This window comes from Eutrema salsugineum, unplaced genomic scaffold (genome assembly GCF_000478725.1).
Source record: "Eutrema salsugineum unplaced genomic scaffold, Eutsalg1_0 scaffold_22, whole genome shotgun sequence".
Taxonomy (NCBI): Eukaryota; Viridiplantae; Streptophyta; class Magnoliopsida; order Brassicales; family Brassicaceae; genus Eutrema; species Eutrema salsugineum.
The window spans coordinates 1,063,544-1,091,065 of NW_006256812.1; the positions used below are offsets into that span (position 1 = coordinate 1,063,544).

General features: G+C 38.6%; 6 protein-coding genes across 14 annotated transcripts; 2 read left to right on the forward strand and 4 right to left on the reverse strand.

The window, feature by feature from the left end:
- Window positions 1-455: 455 nt before the first annotated feature.
- On the forward strand, window positions 456-9,523 carry LOC18015512 (ATP-dependent helicase BRM). Of its 5 annotated transcripts, none has more exons than XM_006397723.2 (15): window positions 456-766; window positions 894-1,073; window positions 1,410-2,618; window positions 2,719-4,026; window positions 4,195-4,307; window positions 4,512-4,599; window positions 4,703-4,789; window positions 4,915-5,007; window positions 5,290-5,373; window positions 5,456-5,659; window positions 5,791-6,033; window positions 6,106-7,653; window positions 7,736-8,227; window positions 8,332-8,580; window positions 8,681-9,301. In XM_006397723.2, the coding sequence occupies exons 2-15, from the start codon at window positions 921-923 to the stop codon at window positions 9,299-9,301; spliced, it is 6,492 nt and encodes a 2,163-aa protein (XP_006397786.1). In that variant the 5' UTR covers window positions 456-766; window positions 894-920. The 5 variants fall into 5 exon arrangements, with proteins under 5 accessions (XP_006397786.1, XP_024010723.1, XP_024010722.1 ...); XM_024154955.1 differs by having other exon boundaries at window positions 1,413-2,618; XM_024154954.1 differs by having other exon boundaries at window positions 456-1,073; window positions 1,413-2,618.
- A 76-nt stretch (window positions 9,524-9,599) lies between these two features.
- On the reverse strand, window positions 9,600-11,254 carry LOC18015514 (ubiquitin-conjugating enzyme E2 6). 2 transcript variants are annotated; one of them, XM_006397724.2, is made up of 6 exons: window positions 11,047-11,254; window positions 10,824-10,903; window positions 10,439-10,553; window positions 10,260-10,312; window positions 10,058-10,186; window positions 9,600-9,968 (listed from the first exon to the last, which is right to left on the reverse strand). In XM_006397724.2, the coding sequence occupies exons 1-6, from the start codon at window positions 11,088-11,090 to the stop codon at window positions 9,820-9,822; spliced, it is 570 nt and encodes a 189-aa protein (XP_006397787.1). In that variant the 5' UTR covers window positions 11,091-11,254; the 3' UTR covers window positions 9,600-9,819. The 2 variants fall into 2 exon arrangements, with proteins under 2 accessions (XP_006397787.1, XP_024010725.1); XM_024154957.1 differs by having other exon boundaries at window positions 9,603-9,968; window positions 10,058-10,189.
- Window positions 11,255-13,391: 2,137 nt separating this feature from the next.
- On the reverse strand, window positions 13,392-16,411 carry LOC18015515 (AT-rich interactive domain-containing protein 1). 3 transcript variants are annotated; one of them, XM_024155029.1, is made up of 3 exons: window positions 14,965-16,080; window positions 14,048-14,554; window positions 13,392-13,921 (listed from the first exon to the last, which is right to left on the reverse strand). In XM_024155029.1, exons 1-3 carry the CDS (start codon window positions 15,883-15,885, stop codon window positions 13,766-13,768), a joined length of 1,584 nt encoding a protein of 527 aa, XP_024010797.1. In that variant the 5' UTR covers window positions 15,886-16,080; the 3' UTR covers window positions 13,392-13,765. The 3 variants fall into 3 exon arrangements, with proteins under 3 accessions (XP_024010797.1, XP_024010795.1, XP_024010796.1); XM_024155028.1 differs by adding an exon at window positions 16,352-16,411 and having other exon boundaries at window positions 13,724-14,554; window positions 14,965-15,862; XM_024155027.1 differs by having other exon boundaries at window positions 13,392-14,554.
- Window positions 16,412-18,235: 1,824 nt separating this feature from the next.
- Window positions 18,236-20,062, forward strand: LOC18015516 (pentatricopeptide repeat-containing protein At2g46050, mitochondrial). The gene has a single exon (XM_006397726.2). It carries the CDS (start codon window positions 18,241-18,243, stop codon window positions 19,975-19,977), a length of 1,737 nt encoding a protein of 578 aa, XP_006397789.1. The 5' UTR covers window positions 18,236-18,240; the 3' UTR covers window positions 19,978-20,062.
- Window positions 20,063-20,064: 2 nt separating this feature from the next.
- Window positions 20,065-24,085, reverse strand: LOC18015517. 2 transcript variants are annotated; one of them, XM_006397727.2, is made up of 14 exons: window positions 23,805-24,085; window positions 23,629-23,687; window positions 23,424-23,532; window positions 23,202-23,311; window positions 23,046-23,114; window positions 22,415-22,957; window positions 21,780-22,321; window positions 21,625-21,689; window positions 21,472-21,551; window positions 21,289-21,393; window positions 21,056-21,195; window positions 20,838-20,966; window positions 20,586-20,738; window positions 20,065-20,495 (listed from the first exon to the last, which is right to left on the reverse strand). In XM_006397727.2, exons 1-14 carry the CDS (start codon window positions 23,980-23,982, stop codon window positions 20,357-20,359), a joined length of 2,421 nt encoding a protein of 806 aa, XP_006397790.1. In that variant the 5' UTR covers window positions 23,983-24,085; the 3' UTR covers window positions 20,065-20,356. The 2 variants fall into 2 exon arrangements, with proteins under 2 accessions (XP_006397790.1, XP_024010791.1); XM_024155023.1 differs by having other exon boundaries at window positions 23,413-23,532; window positions 23,805-23,994.
- A 1,501-nt stretch (window positions 24,086-25,586) lies between these two features.
- LOC18015518 (mitogen-activated protein kinase 12) lies at window positions 25,587-27,425 on the reverse strand. Its single transcript, XM_006397728.2, has 6 exons — window positions 27,197-27,425; window positions 26,981-27,110; window positions 26,675-26,812; window positions 26,259-26,591; window positions 25,982-26,165; window positions 25,587-25,865 (listed from the first exon to the last, which is right to left on the reverse strand). The coding sequence occupies exons 1-6, from the start codon at window positions 27,361-27,363 to the stop codon at window positions 25,699-25,701; spliced, it is 1,119 nt and encodes a 372-aa protein (XP_006397791.1). The 5' UTR covers window positions 27,364-27,425; the 3' UTR covers window positions 25,587-25,698.
- Between the last annotated feature and the right edge of the window lie 97 nt (window positions 27,426-27,522).

The following is a 27,522-nucleotide window of genomic DNA, read 5'->3' on the forward strand; positions in this document are numbered from 1 at the left end:
GAATATGAAATCTACGGTACTTTTCATGTTTAAAGTTTATTTTGTTGTTGTGTGTTGCTCTGTTACTTTACTACACTACTAGTTGAATTTGTTTTTACATTTTTTTAATATGATTTACTAATCTTACTCAATACAGAAATAAATGTAAATCTGAATTAACATGGGAAAACAAAAGTCATCCCATTTGAAAAAGAAAAAAAAAAGCTAAGTTTTGGGTAGCAAATAAAAACGAGGACTATTTTCCACAGCGCTAAATCATACGTGTCTCGTCGTTATTTGTGCAACTCTAATACCTTGAAGGGCACTTAGGTAATAATAGTGAAAATCGAGGTCGTCTCGTGACACCCATTTTCCGTGTACCAACTGTATCGAGAGCGTGGGGCCCAACAATCAAAAATAAAATAAAGTAAAAAACATAAAATGAGAAAACTCAGATTAATACCCCTCCCAAAAAAAAAAAGAAAAAGAAAAAAAAAAGGGAAGTAACCAGCTAGGGTTTGACTGCGAGAAATTTCTGATCGCGTGAATTTCTGAAGAGGAATCGATCATCGATTCCGTGGATTTCGTTTCCCTCCCATTTTTTTATCGAGAAGCCCCCACAAGGATCTGGTTTAACCGTTGCATCCCGCGAGTTTCGTTTCTTCCTGAGATTACCCCCAAAATCGATGCAAATCTAAAGAGAGAGAGAGAACGAGAGTGGCTAACGACTGAGTGTGTCGATGTGGGCTCTGTAAATTTCCGTTTTCGAGCGTTGCTACTATTCGAGGTTTTCTTTTGCTAGTGCTTCTGTCCGATTTTTTTTTTCTTTTTGGAGGGATTTTTTTTGTTGGGTAGAGTTTCGAACTTGTGTCTTCTTCTACCTTTGAATTGTGTTTTGATTGTATCGAGTGTAGTGACTGTCAGATTCTTAGAAGAATTGCATGCAATCTGGAGGCAGTGGCGGAGGGCCCGCCCGTAATCCGGGCATGGGTCCAGCTGGTCGGACCGCGTCCACGTCATCCGCTGCGTCTCCGTCTTCTTCATCTTCATCTGTGCAACAGCAGCAGCAGCAGCAGCAGCTGGCGTCTAGGCAGGTAGCTGATTCTTCTGAAATGCAACTGAAAGTTATTAAAGTGTGTGGGAAATTGGGGATTTGGTTCGTTTGGAGGAGTGAAGTGCTCTTTGCAGTCGCCATTTTTTTGTCTGTTATTCAATTCCTCGATTCTGTGTTTAAGGAAACTCACCAATTTCTTTAGTTTGAAGCTCCCTTCTTATGTTGAGTAATGGTCTCTGTCTCCTCTTCTGGCCTCTTGGAATAACTATATTTGTTTATGTACTGACGAATAGTTGCTCTGAATCGTAGATGATGCTTCATTTCATTGCATACTAGTCTTGATTCTTGTGCTTTTTTTTTTTTTTTTACATGGCAGCAGCAGAGAAACTCAGAGGCAAATGATAGCATGTTTGCGTATCATGCTGGTGGGGTTCAGGGAATGATGGCAGGTGGCAACTTTGCTTCTTCGTCTCCGGGCTCTATGCAACAGCCTCAACAGTCTAGGAAATTCTTTGAGTCTCCTCAACAACAACAGGGTTCTTCCCAAGAGGGCCAGCAAAGTTTTAATCCAATGCAGCAAGCGTATATTCAGTTTGCTTTACAGGCACAGCAACAAAAAGCACAGCAGCAAGCTAGAATGGGAATGTTGAATATGCAAGACATGATTCCGATGCAGGCATCTGCACAGCCCCAGGCCTCATCGTCTAAGCCATCGGGTGAACAGTTTGCTCGCGGTGAGAGGCAGGTGGAATCAGGTCCTCAACAAAGGAACGAATCAAAACCTCTTCCTCAGCAGGTGGGAACAGGACAACTAATGCCAGGAAATATCACAAGGCCGATGCAGGCACCACAGGCTCCGCAGGGTATCAACAACATGGGAACCAACCAACTCGCATTTGCACAGCAGTGGCAGGCGATGCAGGCATGGGCGCGTGAGCGTAATATTGATCTCTCACATCCTGCCAACGCCAGCCAAATGGCGCACATCCTTCAGGCAAGAATGGCTGCCCAACAGAAAGCTAATGAAGGCAATGTAGCTTCACAGTCACCATCAATTCCAATCTCTAGCCAGCCGGCCTCATCTTCAGTTGTTCCAGGTGATAATTCACCTCGTACCAACTCTGCTAGTGATATCTCTGGGCACTCGGGATCAGCGAAGGCCAGACATGCAATATGTACCAGCTCATTAGCCTCGACTTCCAGTCCTAGAATTGTGAACCCTGTAGCGAATCCCTTCTCCATCCAAGGGAGAGATAATCCAGTGTATCCTCGACATTTAGTTCAGTCTACCAATGGGATGCCCTCAGGAAATTCCATGCAGACGTCTGCAAATGAGACACATGTTTTGGATCAAAATGCGTCTACAAAAAAAAGTTTAGGTTCTGCTGAACATTTGCAAATGCAGCAGCCTAGGCAACTGAATGCACCGACGCCCAATTTAGCAGCTCCGTCTGATGCTGGTCCACTCAGTAACTCGTCCCTTCAGAGTGGACAGGGGACCCAACAAGCACAGCAGCGATCAGGATTCACTAAACAACAACTCCATGTTCTCAAAGCCCAGATACTGGCATTTAGGCGTTTGAAGGTTTTTATCTCTGTCTTTCTCCTCATTTTTCTAATGTAAAGTGTTAATCTGCAAATCAGCTTGATTGTTTTTTTTTTTGTGTGTGTGCTTTCTACGACAGAAAGGAGAAAGTTCGTTGCCTCAGGAGCTGCTTCACGCTATTGCTCCACCACCGCTTGAACTGCAGATGCAGAGGCACATTTCTCCTGTTGGAGTACAAGTTCAGGATAGATCTTCAGACAAAACTGTAGAAGACCAAGCGAGGTCGCTGGAGTGTGGCCAAGAGTCTCAGGCTGCTGCTTCTTCAAATGGCCAGCTTTTTTCTAAAGACGAAGATAATGTTGGAGATACCGAAGTAGCTTTGGCGACGGGTCACAGTCATTTATTTCAAAACCTGGGAAAAGAAGCTGCTTCTACTGATCCGGTTACGAAAGAGGAGCAACATACTGATGTACTCCCTGTTAAGTCAGACCAAGGAGCAGATGCTAGTAGTCAACAGACTCCTAGAAGTGATTCTAATGTTGATAAGGGAAAAGCTGTTGCATCTGATGGAGGCCAATCTAATGTTCCTCCGCAAGCAAACTCTCCCCAGCAGCCCAAGGATACAGCCTCTGCCAGGAAATATCATGGACCGTTGTTTGATTTTCCCTTTTTCACTCGAAAGCATGACTCTTATGGGTCTGCAACAGCCAATGCCAATAACAATCTCACGTTAGCATATGACATCAAAGATCTCATTTGTGAAGAAGGTGCAGAGTTCTTTAATAAGAAACGAACGGACAGTTTGAAGAAGATCAATGGTCTACTGGCAAAAAATTTAGAAAGGAAAAGAATTAGGCCTGATCTTGTTTTGCGCCTTCAAATTGAGGAGAAAAAGCTTAGGCTATCGGATCTTCAGTCTCGTGTTAGGGATGAAGTGGATCGACAACAACAGGAGATAATGTCCATGCCTGATAGACCATACCGTAAGTTTGTGAGGTTGTGCGAACGACAACGCCTTGAGATGAATAGACAAGTACTGGCCAGCCAGAAAGCTGTTAGAGAGAAGCAGCTGAAAACCATTTTTCAGTGGCGTAAGAAACTCCTTGAGGCTCACTGGGCTATACGTGATGCACGCACTGCTCGTAACAGGGGAGTGGCCAAATACCACGAAAAGATGCTGAGAGAGTTCTCGAAGAGAAAAGATGATGGCCGGAACAAAAGAATGGAGGCATTGAAAAATAATGATGTAGAAAGGTACAGAGAGATGTTGCTGGAACAGCAAACAAATATACCCGGTGATGCTGCTGAAAGATACGCTGTTCTCTCCTCATTTTTGACCCAGACCGAAGATTATCTCCATAAACTTGGAGGAAAGATTACTGCCACAAAGAATCAACAGGAAGTGGAGGAGGCAGCAAATGCTGCAGCGGTTGCAGCAAGATTGCAGGTATCTATACTGCTTTCTCTACTCCACCTCTACTTTTCCATTACTGTCTGTAGATAACTCTTCAAATTTCAGCTCAAATGTTGACTTTGCATGTCCCAGAAAATAGGAATCTTCTTTTTTCAAAGTTAATAGTGGACAGTAGCTTATCCGTTTCCCTTTTTGATGCAGGGCCTGTCAGAAGAAGAGGTCAGGGCAGCAGCTGCGTGTGCTCGAGAAGAAGTTGTGATCAGAAATAGATTTATGGAAATGAATGCGCCAAAAGATAATTCATCTGTCAACAAGTAAGTCATTACTCACTCCAACCATATTTTAGACGGGCAAATAGCAAAGTACCGGGTGTTACTCCTAATTGATAATATGTGCTGTAAAAGTATATGCTTATCTGTAAAATACTGACACTCAGATTGTACACAACATACAAGTATGTGCTCTTTGGATGCTGTCTTCATCATTTTCTTTACCCGTTTTGTTATGTCGAACCCTAGGTATTATACGCTGGCTCATGCTGTAAATGAAGTTGTTGTGAGACAACCCTCGATGCTTCAAGCTGGAACTTTGCGTGATTACCAGCTGGTATTTCCTCCATCCAGGCTCTATGTTGTTGTATTGGGAATTTCTTTTCTCTGCTGTGCCATATTTTGATGGTTTCTAAGGTATTCCGCTCTGTGCCACTCAGGTTGGATTGCAATGGATGCTCTCATTGTACAATAACAAATTAAATGGGATTTTGGCTGATGAGATGGGTCTTGGAAAAACTGTGCAGGTTAATTCTGTTCTTAATTTTCAGAGATTCCTGGAAATTACTGTACTTATCGCCTGTGGCAAGCACGAAAGCATTATCTTCTGCCCGGCATTATGTGTTGATTGTTTTCTGTCTTCGTTGTGCAGGTAATGGCATTGATTGCTTACCTTATGGAGTTTAAGGGGAACTATGGACCTCATCTCATCATTGTTCCCAATGCTGTTCTGGTGAATTGGAAGGTTTGTATTTTCTGTTAGAATGTTCTATCATTTTTTCACAAATACCATGCACCAAGTCTCGCAACTCATAATTACTCAGACTCGTTTCCCCACAACCCACGAGTATTTGTATCCATTATTGATGCTTAGCTGACTCTAGCTAGCTGTAGTTGTGTTGACATGGCCATTTCCAGTTGATGAACTCTTTTGTATTCCTTGGAATACTTATCAGTTTTTGGTATCTTTTGTCGACTTCTATCTGATAACTTATTACACTGTTAACGGTTTTTTTTTTATTTGCAGAGTGAACTCCATACTTGGTTGCCATCGGTTTCATGCATATATTATGTTGGTACAAAGGATCAACGTTCAAAATTGTTCTCTCAGGTAAAATTTTGAAAACAGTTGCATTTGCTCCAGATTTTGTTTTGAAATCGTTGATTGATACATCCCCTGTTCTTTAACTCAGGAGGTTTGCGCCATGAAGTTCAATGTCCTCGTTACGACTTATGAGTTCATTATGTATGATCGATCAAAACTCTCAAAAGTTGACTGGAAATATATTATAATTGATGAAGCACAACGTATGAAGGACAGAGAATCTGTTTTGGCCCGAGATCTTGATCGGTATCGCTGCCAGAGGAGATTACTTCTCACTGGAACACCTTTACAGGTTGGTAACCGTAGAGCTACTTGGGCATAAATTACTGCACCTAACAACTGAACCAAGATTCTATGAGTTGTTCATATTATGTGCGAGAGTGAAACAGACGATTCTTATTCTGCTTTTTTTGAATCTTGTAGAACGATCTGAAAGAGCTTTGGTCACTATTGAATCTCCTCCTTCCTGATGTCTTTGACAATCGAAAAGCATTTCATGATTGGTTCGCGCAACCCTTTCAAAAAGAAGGTCCTGCGCATAATATAGAGGACGACTGGCTGGAGACTGAGAAAAAGGTCATAGTCATTCACAGGCTTCATCAAATTTTGGAGCCGTTCATGCTCAGACGCCGTGTTGAGGATGTGGAAGGTTCACTTCCTCCTAAGGTAGGATCTGTCATATATCTCTGCCATTATTTTTCGTTTAGATGATTCTTCTGACATTGATTTCGGTTGCAGGTTTCCGTAGTTTTAAGATGTAGAATGTCTGCTATTCAGAGTGCCGTTTATGATTGGATTAAAGCTACTGGAACTCTTAGAGTGGATCCAGACGATGAAAAACTTAGAGCGCAGAAGAATCCGATTTATCAAGCCAAGATATATAGAACTTTGAATAATAGGTGCATGGAGTTGAGGAAAGCATGCAATCATCCTTTGCTCAATTATCCATATTTCAATGATCTTTCCAAAGATTTTCTCGTAAGGTCATGTGGAAAATTGTGGATTCTAGATAGAATTCTTATAAAGCTACAGAGGACAGGCCATCGTGTATTGCTCTTCAGTACAATGACTAAACTCCTTGATATCTTGGAAGAGTATCTGCAATGGAGGAGACTTGTATACAGAAGAATAGATGGGACTACTAGCCTAGAAGATCGGGAATCAGCTATTGTGGATTTCAATGATCCTGATACTGATTGCTTTATTTTCCTGCTTAGCATACGTGCAGCTGGAAGGGGTCTGAACCTTCAGACTGCTGACACAGTTGTGATATATGATCCGGATCCAAACCCCAAGAATGAGGAACAAGCAGTTGCCAGAGCCCATCGTATTGGGCAGACAAGGGAAGTTAAAGTGATTTATATGGAGGCAGTTGTTGAAAAAATTTCCAGCCATCAAAAAGAGGACGAGCTTAGAAGTGGTGGTTCAATAGATATAGAGGATGACTTGGCTGGGAAGGACCGGTACATAGGATCTATAGAGGGTCTCATAAGGAATAATATTCAACAGTATAAGATCGACATGGCTGATGAAGTCATTAATGCTGGGCGTTTTGACCAAAGGACGACTCATGAAGAGCGACGAATGACATTGGAGACTTTATTACATGATGAAGAGAGATATCAAGAAACCGTCCATGATGTACCTTCTCTTCATGAGGTGAACAGGATGATTGCCAGAAGCGAGGAGGAAGTTGAGTTATTTGATCAGATGGATGAAGAATTTGACTGGACCAAAGAGATGACTTCTCATGAGCAGGTGCCTAAGTGGCTTCGAGCTAGTACCAGAGAGGTGAATTCTGCCGTTGCTGATTTATCTAAGAAACCGTCAAAGAACATGTTGTCAAGCAGTAATCTGATTGTGCAAACTGGTGGCCCTGGAGGTGAGAGGAAAAGGGGGCGACCCAAGAGCAAAAAGATTAACTACAAGGAAATTGAAGATGACAATGGAGGATACTCTGATGAAAGCTCTGAGGAAAGGAATATTGACTCTGGGAATGAAGAAGAGGGAGACATTCGACAATTTGATGATGACGAACTAACGGGTGCTCTTGGTGATCACCAAACCAACAAGGGCGAATCTGATGGAGAGAATCCTGTCTGTGGTTATGATTACCCTCCGGGTTCAGGTAGTTATAAAAAAATTCCTCCACGGGATGATGCTGGTTCGTCAGGATCGTCGCCAGAAAGTCATAGATCGAAAGAAATGGCTTCTCCTGTTTCTTCACAAAAGTTTGGCTCTTTGTCTGCATTGGACACTAGGCCAGGTTCTGTCTCAAAAAGACTGGTAGGCACCTGAGTTTGTCTTGCAGGTTTCTCTTCTTCTTTGTCGTTTGTGTAATGTTTATTTCTTTAATGATGTTTAACAGGGGGACGACCTAGAAGAGGGGGAAATAGCAGCATCGGGGGATTCTCACATAGATCTCCAACGATCAGGAAGTTGGGCCCATGACCGTGAGGAAGGGGAAGAAGAACAGGTTTTGCAACCTACAATAAAACGGAAACGGAGTATTCGTCTAAGACCCCGTCAAACAGCAGAAAGATTAGACGGTGGTGATATGCATGCAGCTCAGCCATTGCAAGTCGATCGTAGCTATCGATCAAAGTTGAGGACAGTTGTTGACTCACATGGTTCAAGACTAGATCGGAGTGATTCATCCTCGAGACTTAGGAGTTTACCTGCAAAGAAGGTAGCTAATACGTCTAAGCTGCATGTATCATCCCCAAAATCTGGTAGATTGAATATCACACAGCTTCCCGTGGAGGACAACACTGAAGCTGCCAGAGAAACATGGGATGGAACTAGTCCCATTGGCTCTTCAAATGCAGGTGCAAGAATGTCCCACATCATACAGAAACGGGTATGTTCTATCAAGTGGAAGATATTTCATTTCATTCTCTTTTATGGTTGAGTACATCTATTTTGTTTGGCTTGTCTGAACTTACCCAGTTCTTGACCTTGCAGTGCAAAAACGTCATTAGCAAGCTCCAAAGGAGAATTGACAAGGAAGGTCAGCAGATTGTACCTATGCTGACAAATTTGTGGAAGAGAATTCAGAATGGTTATGCAGCTGGAGGTGTAAATAATCTTTTGGAACTACGAGAGATAGATCTCCGGGTGGAAAGGCTAGAGTACGTAGGAGTTATGGAACTCGCATCTGACGTGCAGTTTATGCTAAGGGGAGCAATGCAATTTTATGGATTCTCACACGAGGTTTGATTTTCCGTCTTAAATAAAAGTGAAATTTTTCAATTTTGTGTGTTTGATATATAAGCCAAATGAGTTTATTAAAGCTAATCAAAATCATATGCAGGTGAGATCTGAAGCAAGGAAGGTTCACAATCTGTTCTTTGATCTATTGAAAATGTCTTTTCCAGACACAGATTTCCGGGAAGCAAGGAATGCTCTTTCCTTCTCTGGCCCAACCCCAACTTTGGTATCTACACCGTCTCCAAGAGGAGCAGGTATTAGTCAGGGTAAGAGACAAAAGCCGGTAAATGAGGTGGAATCCGAGCCAAGCTCTCCTCAGAGACCTCAACAACGCGAGAACACAAGGATCAGAGTACAGATACCTCAGAAAGAAGTAAAGATTGGCGGGACATCAAGCCACACCGATGACTCTCCAATATTAGCCCATCCAGGGGAATTAGTAATCTGCAAGAAGAAGAGAAAAGACAGAGAAAAGTCGGCTCCAAGAACCCGAACCGCTGGCTCCAGCAGCCCGGTCTCGCCCCCAGCTATGATAGGTCGTGGGCTTAGAAGTCCTGTGTCTGGTTCATTTACAAGGGAAACAAGGCTAGCTCAACAGCAACGCTGGCCAAACCAAGCCACTCACCCAAACAACAGCGGTGCGGCTGGTGATTCGGTGGGATGGGCTAATCCGGTGAAGAGGTTAAGGACGGATTCTGGTAAGAGAAGGCCGAGCCATTTGTAGACAGGACTCTGAAAGGATTAGCTAAGCCTCTTTTGTCCTTAGTGCTCAGATGTGATTGCAATGTGGTAATTGAAAGCAAATCTAGCAGCAGCGAGTCTTTGGCCTTAGTAATCAAATAATTCCATAGCTCTTATTATTCCCTTCTTAATATGTTGTTGCTCTTTAGGTTGTAACACCGAAAAATTTACAGTAATTTTTTAGAAGAAAGTCCTTTTGTCTGCAGCATCCGTCTTTAGATAGATGTGTTCATGTATAAAATAAAATAAAAAATTGGAGGATAAAAACAGACAAATTGAGAAACTGGATTCATGTTCTATTATTATTGTTGTAGGATTGATTGCAAATTGTTACATTTTATTTACAGTTAAAACAAAGGAAATTTCAATATTCCTAAAGAATAATCATAAGGGTTTACAGATTTACAGAGGAAAGTTAACTCCTCTTTGTCAATGGACATTAATGGTTTAATATCTGGAAATGAACTAATGAAAGAGCAAAGAAAGATTGATTTGTAACAGTCATGGATCGGCTTTTCCAGCAATTTCTTCGTTGTCATCAGAGTCCGAACCAGCTTCGCTCATGCTATCATCATCATCATCATCATCATCATCACTTGAGTTCTCCTGAGGTGCTATGTCCTCTGGTTTAGCATATGTCTTACAATACTCTTCAAATGTCAAAGATTATAAATGTGTGTCAATAAGAGGTTGAATAGAGAAGCAAGTCGGAAGAAAAGGGTGTTTTTTTTTTTTGAACCTTTGACTTTCTGCTCGTAGGCTGCGCGGTCACGCATCAACAGAGAGGCAGCTTCTCCATTAAAAGGATCTGATGGGTTTGGATACAGAAGCAGTTGCGGAAGGAATGACTCGAAAACATTGATAAGATCTGCTAAACAAAGCACAACTTTAAATGGATGCAACACAAACAGATGATACAAAGGCATTCAAAATTATATTACCAAACATCGGGCTCCATGTCTGGTTTATTACATCTAAGCAAACTGCGCCCGAACTACCACAAAACACGAAACCGAGTTTATTAGAGCACGCAAACACAAACACATCTCGAAATTGAATCAATGACGCTCTTGCAATGCAGCGAGAAACTTTTTATATATACGGTTTGGGTCTCACTTACGATTCATCTACATTGGGGTGATAAATCTTGTTAACAAATCCAACTGATGGAGATTTGTATGGATAAGCTTCAGGGAGTTCGACTTTTATCTTCCACACACCTCCTTGATAAAGACCTTCAAAAAAAACACAACACAACACAAAAAAGAGGCACTTCATATATTAGAGAGATGATGAATCTGAAGTTGTAGACTTGAGATTCATCCTATCATAGCCCTATCAACTATCATATATTAGAGAGATGATGAATCTGAAGTTGTAGACTAGTGCGAAGACCAAATACACAAAGACTCGTTCGTTTTCATTCCGGCATTTCAACAAGTAGCTTATAAGCACAAAGGCAAAAATCAAGAGATTAAATTAGGACACAGAGTTTGGAGAATTACTGTCAGTGGGTCCATGGAATGTCACATAGAACATCTGCAAATCGTCGTTGATTGTATCCACCTTGTAATCACTCATCATCCTGATCCAATTATAATAAAACAATTTTTGAAAGAAGAGACTCATCAGCAGATCAAAACCCAGAACAAAAGGGGGAAAGTTTCATAAGAAAAGAGAGCCAAATCGAGAGATAAATTTTAAATCAACAGGAAAAAATTGACCGACAATTTCATCATGTCCATCTCTCGGCGTTTGCTCGGCGAAGCCATGACGATTATCCGTTCTTCTTCTTCCTCTTCTTCTTTCTAGAATCTGGTGTTTGAGAGAGAAAAAAGATTCGAAAATGAAGAAGAGATGAAATGAAAATATAAGACAAGATCAATGAAATGGACGTTTGCCTTGTATCATTTATCCTTTTCCCTTTGTTTTTCATTATTTTCCTCTTTTCTTTTGAAACAATTCTTTCTCGGGTTCACGCTATAACACCTCATTTATTTAAATAAAATAAAAATTAATAGAGAAAAAAATTGCCACCGGGATCACAAGGTTTAACTTTCAAATAATAATTAAAAAAATTAATACAATGTTTTTAAGTCTTGCTCTTCTCATTTGACATTTTTTTACCTTTGTTCTTCTTTTTTTCTTTCTTTTTTTTGTTACTCTTTGAAAAAATTTCTGAGGAAAAACTGGAGAAAAAAAAGATATAAATAAATTAACTTTTTATATATTTTAACAAAAATTTGATTAACTAACGATGTATTACAACATATGTCAAGTTTCAAATAAGTTTAATAAAAAAATTAGATCATCACACAAATTTAACAACACCACATCATCACCGTTTCTGCTGATACTTTTTCTTGATTGGACATCAGAATGTCGGAAGACACAACATTTCTTAGCTCGACAAGCTGCAAAATATTATTGGCCAATCAACAAAATATTCTATATATTTTTTTCTATCATTAAATATCATATTTTTATCATTTTTAAAGAATTATAATCTTATTAGCAAAACCTTCTATTTTCAAATTCCAATAGTTAAATATATATAGTTGCTCCACATATACTATTGAGTTTCAAAACACTGTTATAAGTAGTGACATGTCAAGTTTTTAATCAATTAAACAATATAATAATGTTAGAAAAGACACGATGATGATAATTGCACAAATATTGTCTTCTACACTTTTTTGTTTTTTGTTTTTTTTAACAAGTGTAGTCTTTATCCCACTATTTCCATAAGGTTTTTAACAACTAATGGTTAGTAAATTAATTATTCAATTTCAAGCGTATGCAAATCAAATGCTAGCTCATTATTCTAGTTTCAATTACCCATAATTGTAAGTGAAAAATTTAGATGAATCCCAAAATCTTTAAACAACTAGATGATCACATAATAGATTCATAAAAAGATTTATAGAATTATATATTCCCTAGATGAACTCTTGGATAGAAGATGAAATGTTTAAGCTATGATTAGATTTTTTTTCTTCTTCCCTATAATTTTTAGGTGTTATTTTTCTTAAGTTTTAATGACAAGTATTTATAGGTGGAGAAAGAACCTAATTACTCGTTAGGGTTTCTATAGATTTAATCTCAATCATCCATAAAGTAGAGAAATTTAGAAATTATTCTATTATTTTCAATATATTTTGATATTAATTACATTTAATAATAACATTATTTCAATAGAAAATGAATGAATATAACCGGAAAAATTTATTATTTATAATAATTTTTTTGAATGTTTTGTTTGTTACCATACAACGGGAGTTGTGTACTTATATCATAAGTATCATTTGTCCAATGATGTTTGAACAATCGATGATACCAAAAAAAAAATATTTATTTTAAAAGAAAACGTGAGCTATAAACTTATGACAATATATTACGTGTCTTTTTTAAATGGAAAAACATATATGTGTCTACATGCATTAAGTTAATCCTCAATCCAATCTCTTAACATACATGGTTTATTAAAACCGAACGACATTAATTAATAATATGTTACTTCGGTCCCTTGAATTCCGGAAAAAAAAAGAAGAAATAAGAAAAATTGCACACGCGCCCTTGGACTCCAAATTGTTGGATTCAGTTGATTTCGACCTATTTTCGCTGTGGTTATACCCACGCGATTTTGATGCGCGTGGGTTAACTATGAGGGTGTGGATTTTACGTGGATTCCATAATGGGCCTACGCGCAAACAATTGGCCCAGCTTATGACAACTTTTTTGGGTCAACCAAAATTGATATCTACACTATTTATATTGATATATATTGGGCTTTTAACTTTCTCATCATAAATCCCATATTTTTAATTTTTGTGTTAAGATGATGACTACATGATTATCTAGTTTACATACGAACTGGTTTAAGCCTCTTAAGCAATCAACCACCACATAGAGACTAGTACGTTTTTGAATTATCAAATAAGCCAATGAAATTATGTATAACTTAGTTTGTGTGAGATTTTAAGATAAAATGAGATATCGAGGTTTCAAGTGATGTGAGATTACTCGAAACCATGATACTGAGGTATAAAACTCATTTCATACAATCCCTAGGAAACCAAATAGCAATTACATTTTGCCTCTCTTGTATTCACCAAACTAATCCGAAATTTCACTGTACTTGTTGTACAAACCTTCTCTCTAGTTCATCAGTTTTGGCAAAGACTTTTAATCAATGCCAACCCAAAAAGAATACTCGTGTAGGTGTAGGATCATCAAAAGAGTGGAGAGATGGAAGTATATTTACCTCAAAACCAAAACGAGAATTTGCTGAGCCGATGTGTGTCGATAGATGACTTTTCCTCCCCCAGAGTTTAAAGCAGTTTCAATGGCAATAGATGCCTCCAAAAAAGAGATTGAAAGAAGAAAAAAAAAAGAAGAGGAAAAAAAAAACAACTGCTCCAACTTAAATCTCAACAGGGTGCTCTCTCTATCGACGCCTCTTTTTCTTAGGCGTAAGCAGGACGGGTTTCTGAGATGTGTTTGCTTCCGGGGTTGGATCTTCATTCGCTGTTGCAAGGTTGTAGAGCTGATCAGTATCACTGTCTACCTCCTCAGGTGTGATTCTACTCTGATTTGCTCTAAACTGCAAAAGGGTCACGTTGTAGAAGTAGCTCACAATCTTTCCTCTGCTCTTTGAAGGAAGCATAATCTTGAGCTCGTCGAAGAATGATGGGCTAAGTGTGGGTGGAAAAGTCATCAAAGACTTTACCTTCTCCAGTTCTATGTCTGTCCAATACTGCAGCGCACCTTCACCCATAGTATCACAACACCACATGTAGAAAGCTGAACCAAGTTCAAGCTTCAGTTTCTCCTGTTTTGAAGTGATATGAAATCTGACACATTCAACAGAACCTCGATTTTGGCAGCCACAAGAATCTTGTCTTCCTTTTCCAATTGGATCTCTTTCAATAAGATGATTACTGTTGTTTTGATCTTTGCTCAGTGGCCAAATCCGAGTGCCCAACCATTTTGCATTGCTTTCAGATCTGATGTCAGTCCACTCAGGTACCTCAGCTTGATAGCCTGAACCAACTAGAGCACCTGGTCTATCCTCCTCATCTGAACTGTTTGAAGCCGAGCCATTCTCTGAAGATATCTTGCCTTTCCCAGGTTTCTTCTCATTTAACTGACTCCCATCGAAATTTAGTCTCTCTCTTAGATTGTAACTAGGCCCAGCACTATCTTCATACAGACATGGATGCATCTTCTGGAGTTTCTGAAACACAGGAGAAAATCATCAAGACTTGAATGGCATAAGATTAACAATCACCGTCGTATTAATTAGATTCTATTTCAATCACACACGATTCACAACCTCTGTGTAGAGAATGTTCCCTAGCAATAAATAATCCATGGTGCTATTCAGGGAAGCCGACATTATAGACAATCAAATTTCTTATGATAAAAGCTGTTCCAGCATGTCCTAAGTTGCTACTAGCAACTCCTTAAAATGCTTTTAAGACATATTAAAAAATTCATGACTCTACAGGCAAAAAAATCACACCTTGACGCTTATAATCAACAGTCAATAATGAATTTCAAATCAGTAAAGCAGGAAAGTTGGTGCATCTAAATCCTGTGGGCTTAGTTCACAAAGTGCAAAATGCAAATTTCTCGAATACCCACCTGCCAAGTCTTTTCACAAGCTGGATCAGTTTTTGTTCTTGAGGCCCTAAACAGAAGAAGTTGTTTCCATGGCTCTTCACTTGCATAAGATTCCCACTTTGATCTATCTGGCAAAGTACCAATAGATGTGTCACATGGATCCTTGGCAACCTCGCTTAACCATTCCAATGTCTCTAAAGGACATTCCCGTTTTCTCTTCCCAGGCGAAAAGCATTCCTTGTTACCAGTACCAAGGTTCATAAGTTTCTCCAGACACTTATCACTCGTATTAGAATCACCAGTTTGGTACTTATCATATCTTCTCTTGGTTTTTGATATAAACCATTTAAGCTCTGCGCCTGACTCCATTGCAGCCTCACCTTTCCACAGCTCATAGTTCATTTTCACTTGAGATAGAAAATCTTTAAGTTTACGCAGCAAAACATCCGAGATCCCAGACAGCTCCACGCTAGTACCTTCGGTATCACCTGCAATAACTCTGTTCAGCCATCGAGCAAGTGCATCAAGATACTTGGCATAGCTCAATTTCGCAGATGCTGAGTTATTAAACCCTAATCCAGACTCTTGAGCAACTTCATCCCATGAAGCAACAGCATCAAAACCGCCTCTGTGACTCACGTTCACGAAAAGAATGAACAAATTGACGGCTCTCCTGTCGCCGGTCATCGGCGGAAGACTATCTGCCGAACAAAACTCGCCGATGAAAGATTCGAGTAAGCGTTGGAACAAGGAGGCGAGTTCCTCAATCTTCTTTTCAAACCCCAACACTCTAGAATCTGGGTAGTTAACGGCTTCAGGAGACTTATTCACTTGGAGATTCTTCGAGGTTTTGCAAGAATCGGCGGCATCCTCGTCCGCTACCATCGACCATCCAGCCATCGACGACGAGCAACGAACCCTACAGCCATTTATAGATCCCATTTTATAGTTATCTCTCCAGCACAAGAACAAATAGGAAGAACAAAAGCGGGTAATCCAAAGAGAACCGGAAAACCTAGGAAATGGACGACGACAAGAACGAGGACCGAAAAATCCCAAGGGGATCTAAAGAATCGTGAACTTGTAAAGATTCCATAGCGGAACTAGGGCTTTTTTAGCGGGAAACATAAAAATCGAAAAAACTAGGGCATGTTTTTTGCCTTTCTGAAAAACCCCACCTCCCTTGACCCGCCATTTTCTCTTTTTCTCTCCAGGTTTTGGGTTTTGATAGATGGTGACCGAAGAAGAAGTTTAGGGTCACAAATCAAACTTTTCACAGATACAGACCCTTGTTCCTCAAAACCAAAAACTATTTTTCCCCCCAAATTACTAAATTGTAGACAATGTGACAGAAAAAAAACGAAAATCGCCAACGAAAAAATTATAATATGAGTGCGGAATCACTAACCTTTCTCTTATTAAGAAATCAGATTAATTTTCCTGCGTTTTCTTCTTTTTTTTGTTTGGCTGGTATTTACAAAATGTAGAGAAATGATTTATTGACGAAGCACGACGGTTTATATATATGAAGACGCATTGGAAATGAGAAAGACTGGTACCATCAAATATGACGTATTAACTCTAGTTAATTGTTAACCCACAGGTTGAGTTAAATACTTGCAAACACTAATAGCATCTCCATCTCTAAATCCTTTATGAAGTTCTTAACAGTTTTAGATAATATAATAGAGTCTTTTTTTTTTTCTAACATCTATTATAATAGAGTCTACTTGCTTTTCTTTGGACTAATCTCAAAACATGAAAATGAAATGGTAAAGCCCATTTGTTTTTTTCCTCACTTTTCACCCAATCAGATAGTATCACATCAGTAAAAAAATTTTAAGAAAGAGTTTTTATATAAAAACATCATTAACCCAGAAATTCTTTTAGATTTTTTATGTATTTTTTTAATATTAAATTTAGATAAAAAGCTGACATAACAATAAAAAACATTGTTTAATATTCTTAAATAAGAAACATTTTTTAACTAAAATTTTTTCTTTTAATTATTTTAATTGAAAATATTGTTAAAAAACTCCTAAAATATTTGCGTTAATGATGGTTTAAAAGATTTAAAAGTCAGATTCTTAGATTTTTATTTGTTTTGTATTTATTTTAATACATAAAAGCGTTAAAAATCCATTAGAAGTTCAGAAATGGAAATAGTCTAACAAACCCATATAGCATGATAAAAACCATCATATTACACAATGATGTAAAACGGTATTTAAAGACTAGTTAGAAAATATATATAGTTTGAACATAAATTACAAATCATTTGTCGGTACTGCATTATTCTAAATAAGTGCAAACCAATGTAATATATCATTCAATTTTATTTACAATATAAGTAGAATGTTTACCATCCGACTAATTATCAAATATGAATGTAGTCGTTAGCTCCCTAAAATTTCTAAGTGAGCTTTAAACATAATATTATTATTTTAACTGGTTAAAGAAGAAATGTTACACAATTCTATGTTTGAAGAAAATTGATTTTTAGCATAAATCTATACTCCTTGGCAAATAAAAACTACTAATTCGCTACCATTTAGTTCTCTGATATCAAAAGTTCTTTGATATAAATTATATACCAATGACATTGTATTTTTTTTTATTTTATTTTAACTAATGAAATGAATGAAACGTATCAAAATAAATCTAGTTTATTTACTTAACCTTTTTTTTAGTGCTGTTTTTTTTTTGTTAATGAAACGTATTGTTTTTTTTTTTACCTAATTCCTATCGTCGGTCAAAAATCTTTTGATTTACGGTTTCTGTTATAAATAAGTTCTTAGGTTATGCAAAATGGTTTGTATTAAACGCATTTAACTTATGATAGAATATGAATAAAATAATATTTATAAATTGAGTTATCTATGTAATCAAATGATTTGTGTTCCATCTTGCACTACACCAAAGCGTGGTATACTGTGATTTATAGAACACTTTGAAGTTTGAACTCATAGCAATGAAGGACGAGATGGGATTCAATAAATTTACATGATAAATACTGTAATTTCATATTAGCTAATAAAAAAAAAATACTTGTATTAGCATAATGGCCTAGCATAATATAACGACTTCCTTTAATGTTAGGGAGAGAAGAGGATAAGAATGAATGTAATTACCAATTTGTGATTACTGTCGTCTGTCGACAAAACTCATTAGTGACTACTGATTAGTCATTAACTATTACATTCACATACCTATTTTTGTATAACCGGCTCGATTCAGTCGACTCAAGAGAGTCAGAGATTTTCAAGCCATGCCGTCTTTTTTCAGTCTCCGGTAGAGATGCGTTTTAGGTTCCGCTCAACTTCGATCGTAACCGTCCATTTCAAAAACTATTTGTCTTCCTCGCGAACTAACCGAACCCATTCGAATTCTTCTTCTTCGAAGTTATCTGCTAGACTGAGTAATCTCGTTGAGGTGAAACAAGATCATGGGCTCATGGTAAAACGAGGGGCTTACAATTCTCTGTTCCTTCAGAACAAGCTCTTGCAAGCTTACATGAAAAGCAGAGGATTCGATGATGCAGACAAGCTCTTCGACGAAATGCCTATTAGAAATATTGTTACTTGGAACATTTTGATTCACGGGGTCATTCACAGAGACGGCGAGACCAAGCACAAAGCTTGTCTAGGTTTTTGTTATTTGAGTCGGATTCTTCTCAGTGGGGTGAGTTTGGATCATGTCTCGTTCATTGGCCTGATACGGTTGTGTACTGATTCAATCCACGTAGAAGCTGGTGTCCAATTACACAGTTTGCTTTTGAAACAAGGTCTCGATTCAAATTGCATCCTGAGTACCAGTCTCGTTGATTTCTATGGGAAATGTGGTCACGTTTCTGAAGCGAGACAAGTTTTTGAGACGGTTTTGGTTAGAGATTTAGTGCTATGGAACGCTTTAGTTTCGTCGTATGTTCTTAACGGTATGATCGATGAAGCCTTTGGTTTACTCAAGCTAATGGGGTCCGGAGATAACAGCTTTACTGGTGATGATTTCACTTTCTCCAGTCTTCTCAGTGCGTGCAGGATCGAGCAAGGGAAGCAGATACACGCCATCGTCTTCAAACTGTCATTTCAATTCGACATTCCAGTGGCGACTGCATTGGTCAATATGTATGCTAAGAGTAACCATATGAGAGATGCTCTCGAGTCTTTTGAATCGATGGTTGTGAGAAATGTTGTGTCCTGGAACGCAATGATTGTGGGTTATGGACAAAATGGAGAAGGAAGAGAAGCTATGAGACTTCTTGGTCAGATGCTCCGTGGGAATCTCCAACCAGATGAGTTTACCTTTGCAAGCGTTTTAAGTTCTTGCGCTCAGTTCTCAGCAATTCAGGAGATTAAGCAAATTCAAGCCATTGTTACTAAATGTGGCTCTGCAGATTTTCTTTCTGTGGCTAATTCTCTGGTAAATGCTTACTCCAAAACTGGAAATTTATCTGAAGCACTTCTGTGCTTTCAATCGATCGGAGTACCCAGTCTTGTTTCATGGACTTCAGTAATCGGGGCTTTAGCTTTTCACGGGTTCGCGAAAGAAAGCTTGAGAATGTTTGAAAGTATGCTGCAGAAACTTCACCCAGACAAGATCGCTTTTTTAGAGGTTCTGTCTGCTTGTAGCCATGGGGGATTAGTTCAAGAGGGGCTTCGTTGCTTCAAACTAATGACTGAGGTTTACAAGATAGAACCAGAGGAACAACACTACACCTGTCTGATCGATCTTCTTGGTCGAGCTGGGTTCGTCGACGAGGCCTTGGATGTTTTAAGGTCAATGCCTATAGAACCACGCACAGATGCTTTGGCAGCTTTCACAGGAGCATGTAACATCCACGAGAAGAGAGAATCTATGAAATGGGGTGCAAAGAAGCTCCTTGAAATTGAACCTAGCAAAGCTGTGAACTACTCTCTCTTGTCAAACGCTTACCTCTCTGAAGGCCATTGGAACCAAGCGGCTCTACTGCGCAAAACAGAGAGGAGAAATTGCAATAATCCCAAAACTCCAGGTTGCAGTTGGGTTGGTGACTAGTCAGTCTAGCAACTATAACCATGATTCATGAACACAACGATAATTGGTTTAGCTTAACAAGCCATGCAAGTAAAAAATGTGGAAGAATGCCAAAGCCTCTCATCGTACCAAAAGATTGCCTGGAATTAATACAAATGGTTCAACTGGACAACAATTCCAGTGGTATTTTCCTGTCACTATGTGTACACAAACATACAAGAATACAGACAAAAGAGTTGGCAGTGAGGTCCGGATGCCATGAAAGAATCCAAGTGAGAGAGAAAAAACCCCTGAATATTTACACATTATCATGTTGTTCTAACACTTCTTTGGTTGGTACTAGGTATAGATATAAGAGAAGGCACATCAAGAGTTTGGTAAAAAGCCTCTATCTTTATGCTTAGTTTCTTGGTAGCGAGTCTTGCCTTGTTAACTCGTAGTTGTCACCTCCGGGGTGGGTTTGGTTCTCGTTATTTACAATTGGAATCTTCGAACAGAGGAAGAAGAAGGACGATGTGTAAATGGTGAAATGCCAAATACTGCACATAATTTTCATATGTCAATATTCAGAAAGTGATACCAATCGATATTACTCGTATTTGAACTCTTAACGTACAGTATACACACACCTGTGCCAAATCCAGTAGCTTGAACTGGTTTCCACTTTGAAACTTATGGCTGCCATGGTAAAGGCTACAAGACCAGCCGCCACAAAGCCCCAACGAAACCGTTTCTTGAGCGTCTTGATTAAATTACTAAACCATTCTTTGACTGCCCGTGGCCTACGACAAGCATATGTCAGAGCTCGGATATGTTATGATTTGTCAAATTTGTGATAGTTATTAACATTTTCAGGAAAGGGAATGGATTCATTATGTTACCTGTCGAGCATGTTCAATGAAAATCCAGATGATCCGCAATATGATCTATACTTTGTAACAAATTCTACCAAAAACCCAATGAGTAGACCAAGTGACCCGATTGCTAATACAATGATAATATTTGACGCCCTGCAAATTAATAGCGAGCCAATGTAAGGGTTTAAAAAAAGTTTCAAGGTGCTAATTATCATAACCATTCAGTCGAACATCTCAGATACCTTGTTGCCTTAGTTAAGGCCAATAAAGCTGTGAGGATGGCAACGACTGTGTGTATTGTCCTCTTAATTGCTTCATCAGCCGTGGATAAGTACACAAAAGTACCAATAACCGCCATGAAAGAGAGCCAGAAATCCATGAACTGAAGGCAAACAGAAAAAAAAAGTTACCATCTTGTAACCAAGTATAGTTTCACATAAAGGATGACAATAATGAAGATAACAACTACACGTACCTGTAACACATTGTAAGTTAACACACACCAAGTGCCTACATCACATGCATGATACAGAGCGCTCGAGATTCCGCTAGACGTGAACAGAACCCACTCTGAATACTCCTGTTTTGAAGATGAATTATCAACTTTCAGAAGGGAAATAGGAATAAACAGAGCATCGAATGAAAAGTGGAAATTTACTCGCTGCCGAAGAGCCCAGTAAGCTGGCAAAAGAGCCGCTGCATTTGATGCTATGAGAGCAACAGACTGAATGATATGTCCTGCATCAGATTTAAAGCACATGAGTACATAGAAAAAAGTTGTAAAATTCCAAACACTGTTAGATTAAGATACCTTGGTGTGACACAATTTCAATGCCACAGTCAAAGCCTCCATGGGTTCGGTCACAAGCGCAAAAGCTGAAACACAACACAAGAAAGTTAAAAACTTTCAGAATAATCTACTCACCATATGTTTACAAATTTTGACTGAGCCGAGGTAGAAGAAACCTGTAGGATGTCAATCCACTAGCGTCAAAAGCATATCGACAATTCCCATGAGACGAGCACCTTCTCGGGCATCTTTCAAGAGAAAGAGATACAAGAGTAGGTTGACCTTCAGGAGCAGTAGAGTCACTGAGCCGCCTTAACCCGAATGACCATGTTCCTTCTCGAGCATACAAGATGTAGAAATCAACTTTTTCTTGGCTAGAATTATACAGTGAGAAGAACATTGAGCGGCTGGAACTTGTTCGATTCACATAATAATAATCCCGGTCATCAGCAGTGGGCAATCCCCCAAACCTAAGATATACTTCATACTGTATCGTGGAATCTGATGTTAGTCTGAAGTGGATATGCCCACCAGCACCTCCTTGAGGGATGTTCATGAGAAAATAAGTCCACGTGCTTGTGTCTAATTCTGGATGAGAGGAAACGTTGCTGGAAAAGGGTTCAAGGGGGAAAGCTGTGCTCGAGCCTGAAGGTAAAGCATCATTGACCGGCAAATAATATGATTCAAATGGTGTCAACGATCCTCTCCTCATTACTGCCTGCATAAAATGTATCGTGGTTCAACAATTTCCATATGTATAGAGCTCAATCTTGATTTTGACATACTCAAAAAGCTTTTTAGAGAAAATTACCTGAAGCATGTGGATTTGCTGCCCACAATTTGGTCCTGCTTTTCCCATGGGACATCCCAGCACTTTAACATTCATCGAAAAGCAGACCTTAGAACTGGAATTTGTGCCCTGTAAAAGTCTATTCTCCCTTCCGGGAAAACTAGCAACGATATACCATCGACCAGCTTTCGGTTTGTTGATAACCAAAGGAAGTTTGTGTATATTACCAGCGTAATCATGTAGAGTCTCTGAGGCAATAGCTCCAAAACGGGCGTAACACATGAGATAAGTTTCATTGGAATCTACTTTCAAATTGGATGCCATAATAACTAATTGTTCCGCTATTTCATCTACATCTAAAGCATATGTCTTCGTTTCAACACTAGTCAGACAAGAACTAGGAATAGAATCTGAGCAAGAAACAACACTTGCTGCCTGGTTATCGAACCGTGAACATGAAAGCGCATAAATAGTCTGGTTGCAAGAAGGCCCCCACATGGTAGCGGTTTTACAACCTTCAACACTAATGTTGGCACTAAATGAAAAGGCCGAGGAGCGAACGATCTGTGCAGTATCCGAGTATGTATCAGAGATCTAATTTAGATAAGAAAAGATGAAAAGTCATTGAAAGCAACAATTTTAACACCCATACCATTTTCCCCTGCGTCCTAGTAACACCAATTCCGTTAAAAAGACCAACATACCAAGCTCCAGGAGATATCTGTAAGCAGCAACAACAACACACAAGAAACTCATCACCTTAAAATGTCCTAACACACAAATTTTTGGGTGAATTTCAAGAGATTACCTGTTCATTGGTCAACCTCAAGGACATATTCTTCTGCATAGGGTAACACTGTTGCGCAATATCAATATCTTGAGCTCCTTCAAAAGATCCATTGAATAGCCGTCCTAGCTCTACAAAAATTTAAAAGAAATACACTTTCTTAAAATAGTAAGGTATTTGATCTCTATAAATCAGACAAAGAAGCACAACTAGATGTTTCTTTTTTGTTTACCTAAATCGTACCTAAACCTTTCAGAGCATTGGTTGAGGCATCAGGCAGAGGAGGACTACCGTCTCTGAAGCATATCACAGGAAGGAGACTTTTCGAAATCTTCGAAATGCTCTTTGCAGTCTACCGAACAGAAAAAACAAAACAAAATCCAAAAATCAATCAAATATTCTTTGAACTCCAAAATCAAATCTTTTGAGCTGTATAATTTATACTTACGATGTCAACATCAGATTCCAAAGCTAGATTCAAAGATGAGAACCATGGAGGCAAATCAACTGTACCGGAATCAAACAGAGAATCAGGCTCGTGAAGACCAACAAAAAAAAAAAAAAAAGAGAGATCCTGATAATTGAAATGATCGGCAAAAAAAAGTAGTGATCAGATAAACAGACCTCTGATGTAACGAGTATCGTAGGGCCTGACTTCAGATTTTGGGTATCTGAAGCTCGAGACCGTGAAAAAGCTTCCATTATTGTCGTCAGACCCAGAATCTTGGAGAGAAGTACAGATTGATACAGCCCATGAGAAGACGACGAGAGTTGTTAAACCCAGAACCGAAATCTCCGCCATTGATGATAGGTGAAAAAAGATTTAGCTGAGAATTAAGGGGTTTAGACTATATCAGTGTGAGTAGAAGACCAAGAAGAAGAAGCGCATCGTTTCCACAGAATTTTCTTCGTTCGTCTTTGACGAAATTTTTATTATACAAATTAATTATTGTGACTTCACTTTTCTTCCTTTCATTTTTCTTTTCACCCACCCCGAAAGAAAAAAAGAAATTAATCAGTAATAATAAATAAATAAATCACCTTTGCGTTATAAGTTCTCCCTACCGAGACAAACAGGTTTATATTTATAAATTCATGTGTTTTTATAATTATGAAAAATTTAGTTATTATAAAATAGAAAAAGAAACAAAAAAAGAGGTGAAGGGAACTCATGGTTTTTTTTTTTTTTTATAAACATTAAAGGGAACTCTCATGGTCCATGCACCGTCGAGTTGGCATATTCGTCTTTGAAGAATGTGGGGGTCGTCTTTGATCTTTGTTTAATTTTCGTAGAGTATCTTCTATAAAACTTAGAATGTATACATAGTGGATTAGTGTCAGAGTCATTCATAGCAAAAAGAAGAAGAAAAAAAAAATAGTGTCGAATTCTCAGGTTCTTTACATTATACGTTTTTAAATTCTCTAATTTGAAAGATCACTTGAATTTCGGTTAAGAATTCTTGGGTTAATCTTTTTAAAAATAATATATGAACATAAGTCTGTTGCTATTCTCTCTGGATTTGAATGTATGAGAAATTTAAGAGAATGAAAGAAACAAAAATCTAAAGTACACAAAGAAACTTGCTATCGAAATAAATATTATTTTCCAAGCCACAATTTACAGTATAAAATATAAATAGTGGTTTGGAAACAGATTGATGATGACGTCATATCAATTTGTAAACCGCGCAAGAAAAAGAAACTGAAGACGCCATCACTAACCGTATCAATTTTCCATTTTGTTTTGTGCACACCACTGATAAATATAGTTAAATACTTCTGATCTTGAATTGTTTCACTAAACTCTAGGAATGCAGACGATAATTCGAACCTCTTCGCTTGATGGAAAAGAACTCAACCAAGCTAATCTTCTCTTGGTCTCTGTTTTTGCTTTGGGACATGTTCTACTTTTAGCTCTTCTTTTGCTTAAAATTACCAAACTTCCAAATTTTGTAAACAATTTCTTTTCTTTATTAACCTATAAATTTTACTTTAATATAGAATTAAAATATTATTATTTGTGCATAACACTTCATCAGTAAGAGAGTCTGCCAATTATTGTAATCAACTAAAATGTAGTGGACAATTGCAATCATTAGTGAATATGTTTTGTACTTTGAACTTTGTAAGATTTGCTACTACACACAAACCAGACAATATTTTACGTGAAACAGTCAGTGTGATTTTTCGACCCATGTACCGACTGACCACAAACACAGTGTAGTTTTTTAACCAAACGAACTAAAGACACGAAGACTCTATAGTCTCTTTGTGAACTCGTGCTCTCTTATTATAACAAGATCCATAACTGAAGAAATTGATATAAAGAAAGTCAAGCTCTGCAGTAGTAGCTTAGATATAGATATGTATATTATATGTGTGTATCATCATCATAGCAATTTATTCATCCAAAATAAAATGAACTTAGATTCATAATAAAGGAACCTGAGATTTAAAAAAAAAAACAGAGAGACTTGAAAGGAATCCTCAAACATGTTTTTTTATTTTCTTTATTGACTCAATGGTCAGGATTGAATTTGACAGACTCCTTGTAGATAAGTTCCTTTATGTGTTCTTCCGTGCAAGAAGGATGCTCGAAATCGAAGCTGAAAGGAGTCGAACAGACCGGTTCTTTGGTCACATCGTGGTGCGGTGATAGGTAAGCATGGCCAAGAGCTTCATCGACTACACACACACAGCACAAGCAGCAAATGCAAAAACAAACGAAACCCAAATTCATAAGCCAAAGCAAACTGCATAAGAAAGCGCAATAATGTTTCAAAGATCTTTGTGTTTGTTACCTGAGATGCGCCGGTTTGGATCAAAGATGAGCATTCTCTCCAACAAGTCGATAGCGGTTGGGGGCATTTTCGGGAATCTAGCAGCAAACTGTTGTTTTGGGTATCGCGGAAGTTGCCTAACGTATCTTCTTGCGTTGTCACTGCGAAGGAAACCGAGACTGGAATTGTCTGGCGAGCCTACAAGCTGGTTTCAAGAAATGGATTTTAAGTGAAATCAGAACGTAACTGCGATTTTCAGATAAGCGGAAAACAAAGGTTCTCTCTTTTTCTTAATTACCTCTGTGATAAGCCTAAGCTGATGAACATAATCTTTGCCAGGAAACAACGGTTGTCCCGTCATGATTTCGCCGAGTATGCAACCGACAGACCAAATATCGATAGCTGCAGTGTACTCTGAGCAGTTAAGAAGCAACTCAGGAGCTCTGTACCAACGGGTAACGACATACTCAGTCATGAAGTCTGTGTCCGAAGTTGTTCTCGCAAGCCCAAAATCACCAATCTTTAGCTCGTGTTTCGAGTTAAGTAGCACGTTGCTTGGCCTCAGATCACGATGTAATATGTTTGCCGAGTGCACGTACTTGAGCCCTCTTAAGAGCTGATACACAAAGAACTGTAAAAGGAAGACAAGTCAATTTTTAATAAAAAGATCAGATCAGAGAGTTCCATAGTTCGAGAAGATCAGATCAGACTTACGCGGCATTGATCATGGCTTAAGGTCTGGTTAGAACGGAGGATTCTCTGAAGATCAGTGTCCATTAACTCATAGACAATGTAGACATCGTTGAAGATATCTCGTTGCGGAGGTCTTACAATATCTTTGATGGTTATTACCTGAAGAATCAGACCAAGGCTTGAAGATCAGATTCATTGAATATTAAAACAGAGAAAACAGAGGATTCTTCTTCTGTTTGCCTCGTCTTGAAGATCAGGAACACTTGATAGATCTAGCAAAACTATAATTACAGATAATTAATATGAGCAAAGCTGACTAAACATTACGTTCTCATGATCCATATGCCTGAGAAGCTTAATTTCGCGTAGAGCCCTCTTTGCATCGATAATGTTATCGAAAGCATTACCGATCTTCTTAATTGCCACCTTCTCTCCAGTCACTGAGTTCACCGCAGCACTGAAACTCAAGAATCAAAAGCCTATGAACATCCAAAACAAGAAGGCCTTTGATAATTTATCAGAAGAGGAATCAAAAGAACTTACCAGACAATACCGCAAGCGCCTCTACCAATGGGACGGATAGGAGGGACATACTTTCTGGAAACTTCAAAGAGCTGTCCGTAAACGTTGTATTGAATATAGCGGCCTCCGTGTGTCGGTACAACTTTGATGCAATGATCGGTAGAACCAGAGCTTGATTCTCCAGACATGATGCAATAATCAGACCAAGAGCCAGAGAGATACCAAGAAGAAGGGCTTTTGTTGAAGTTGAAGGTTCTCTTGAAAGTCTCTCTTGAAGACACTTAATCCCTGTGAAAAGAAAGAAGCTTTTTCAACTGTTAAAGATCTCTCAAGTGATCCGTGATTCT

Bases quoted from the DNA above. Each gene is read 5' to 3' on its own strand.
- LOC18015512 (XM_006397723.2), top strand. From the start codon at position 921: ATGCAATCTGGAGGCAGTGGCGGAGGGCCCGCCCGTAATCCGGGCATG. The intron at 2,619-2,718 runs GTTTTTATCTCT...TTTCTACGACAG, and splicing joins TGGCATTTAGGCGTTTGAAG to AAAGGAGAAAGTTCGTTGCC. The intron at 4,027-4,194 runs GTATCTATACTG...TTTTTGATGCAG, and splicing joins CGGTTGCAGCAAGATTGCAG to GGCCTGTCAGAAGAAGAGGT.
- LOC18015514 (XM_024154957.1), bottom strand. From the start codon at position 11,090: ATGGCTTCGCCGAGCAAACGCCGAGAGATGGACATGATGAAATT. The intron at 10,904-11,046 runs GTCGGTCAATTT...TAATTGGATCAG, and splicing joins GAGATGGACATGATGAAATT to GATGATGAGTGATTACAAGG. The intron at 9,969-10,057 runs GTTCAAAAAAAA...TGACATTTGAAG, and splicing joins CTACGAGCAGAAAGTCAAAG to AGTATTGTAAGACATATGCT.
- LOC18015515 (XM_024155027.1), bottom strand. From the start codon at position 15,885: ATGGGATCTATAAATGGCTGTAGGGTTCGTTGCTCGTCGTCGATGGCT. The intron at 14,555-14,964 runs GTGGGTATTCGA...CCTGTGTTTCAG, and splicing joins CTTGTGAAAAGACTTGGCAG to AAACTCCAGAAGATGCATCC.
- LOC18015516 (XM_006397726.2), top strand. From the start codon at position 18,241: ATGCGTTTTAGGTTCCGCTCAACTTCGATCGTAACCGTCCATTTCAAA.
- LOC18015517 (XM_006397727.2), bottom strand. From the start codon at position 23,982: ATGGCGGAGATTTCGGTTCTGGGTTTAACAACTCTCGTCGTCTTCTCA. The intron at 23,533-23,628 runs GTAAGTATAAAT...TCTGTTCGGTAG, and splicing joins TGGAATCTGATGTTGACATC to ACTGCAAAGAGCATTTCGAA. The intron at 21,552-21,624 runs GTATCTTAATCT...AATCTGATGCAG, and splicing joins TGAAATTGTGTCACACCAAG to GACATATCATTCAGTCTGTT.
- LOC18015518 (XM_006397728.2), bottom strand. From the start codon at position 27,363: ATGTCTGGAGAATCAAGCTCTGGTTCTACCGATCATTGCATCAAAGTT. The intron at 27,111-27,196 runs GTAAGTTCTTTT...CTTGAGTTTCAG, and splicing joins GGCGCTTGCGGTATTGTCTG to TGCTGCGGTGAACTCAGTGA. The intron at 26,166-26,258 runs GTAATTAAGAAA...TCTTGAAACCAG, and splicing joins AGCTTAGGCTTATCACAGAG to CTTGTAGGCTCGCCAGACAA.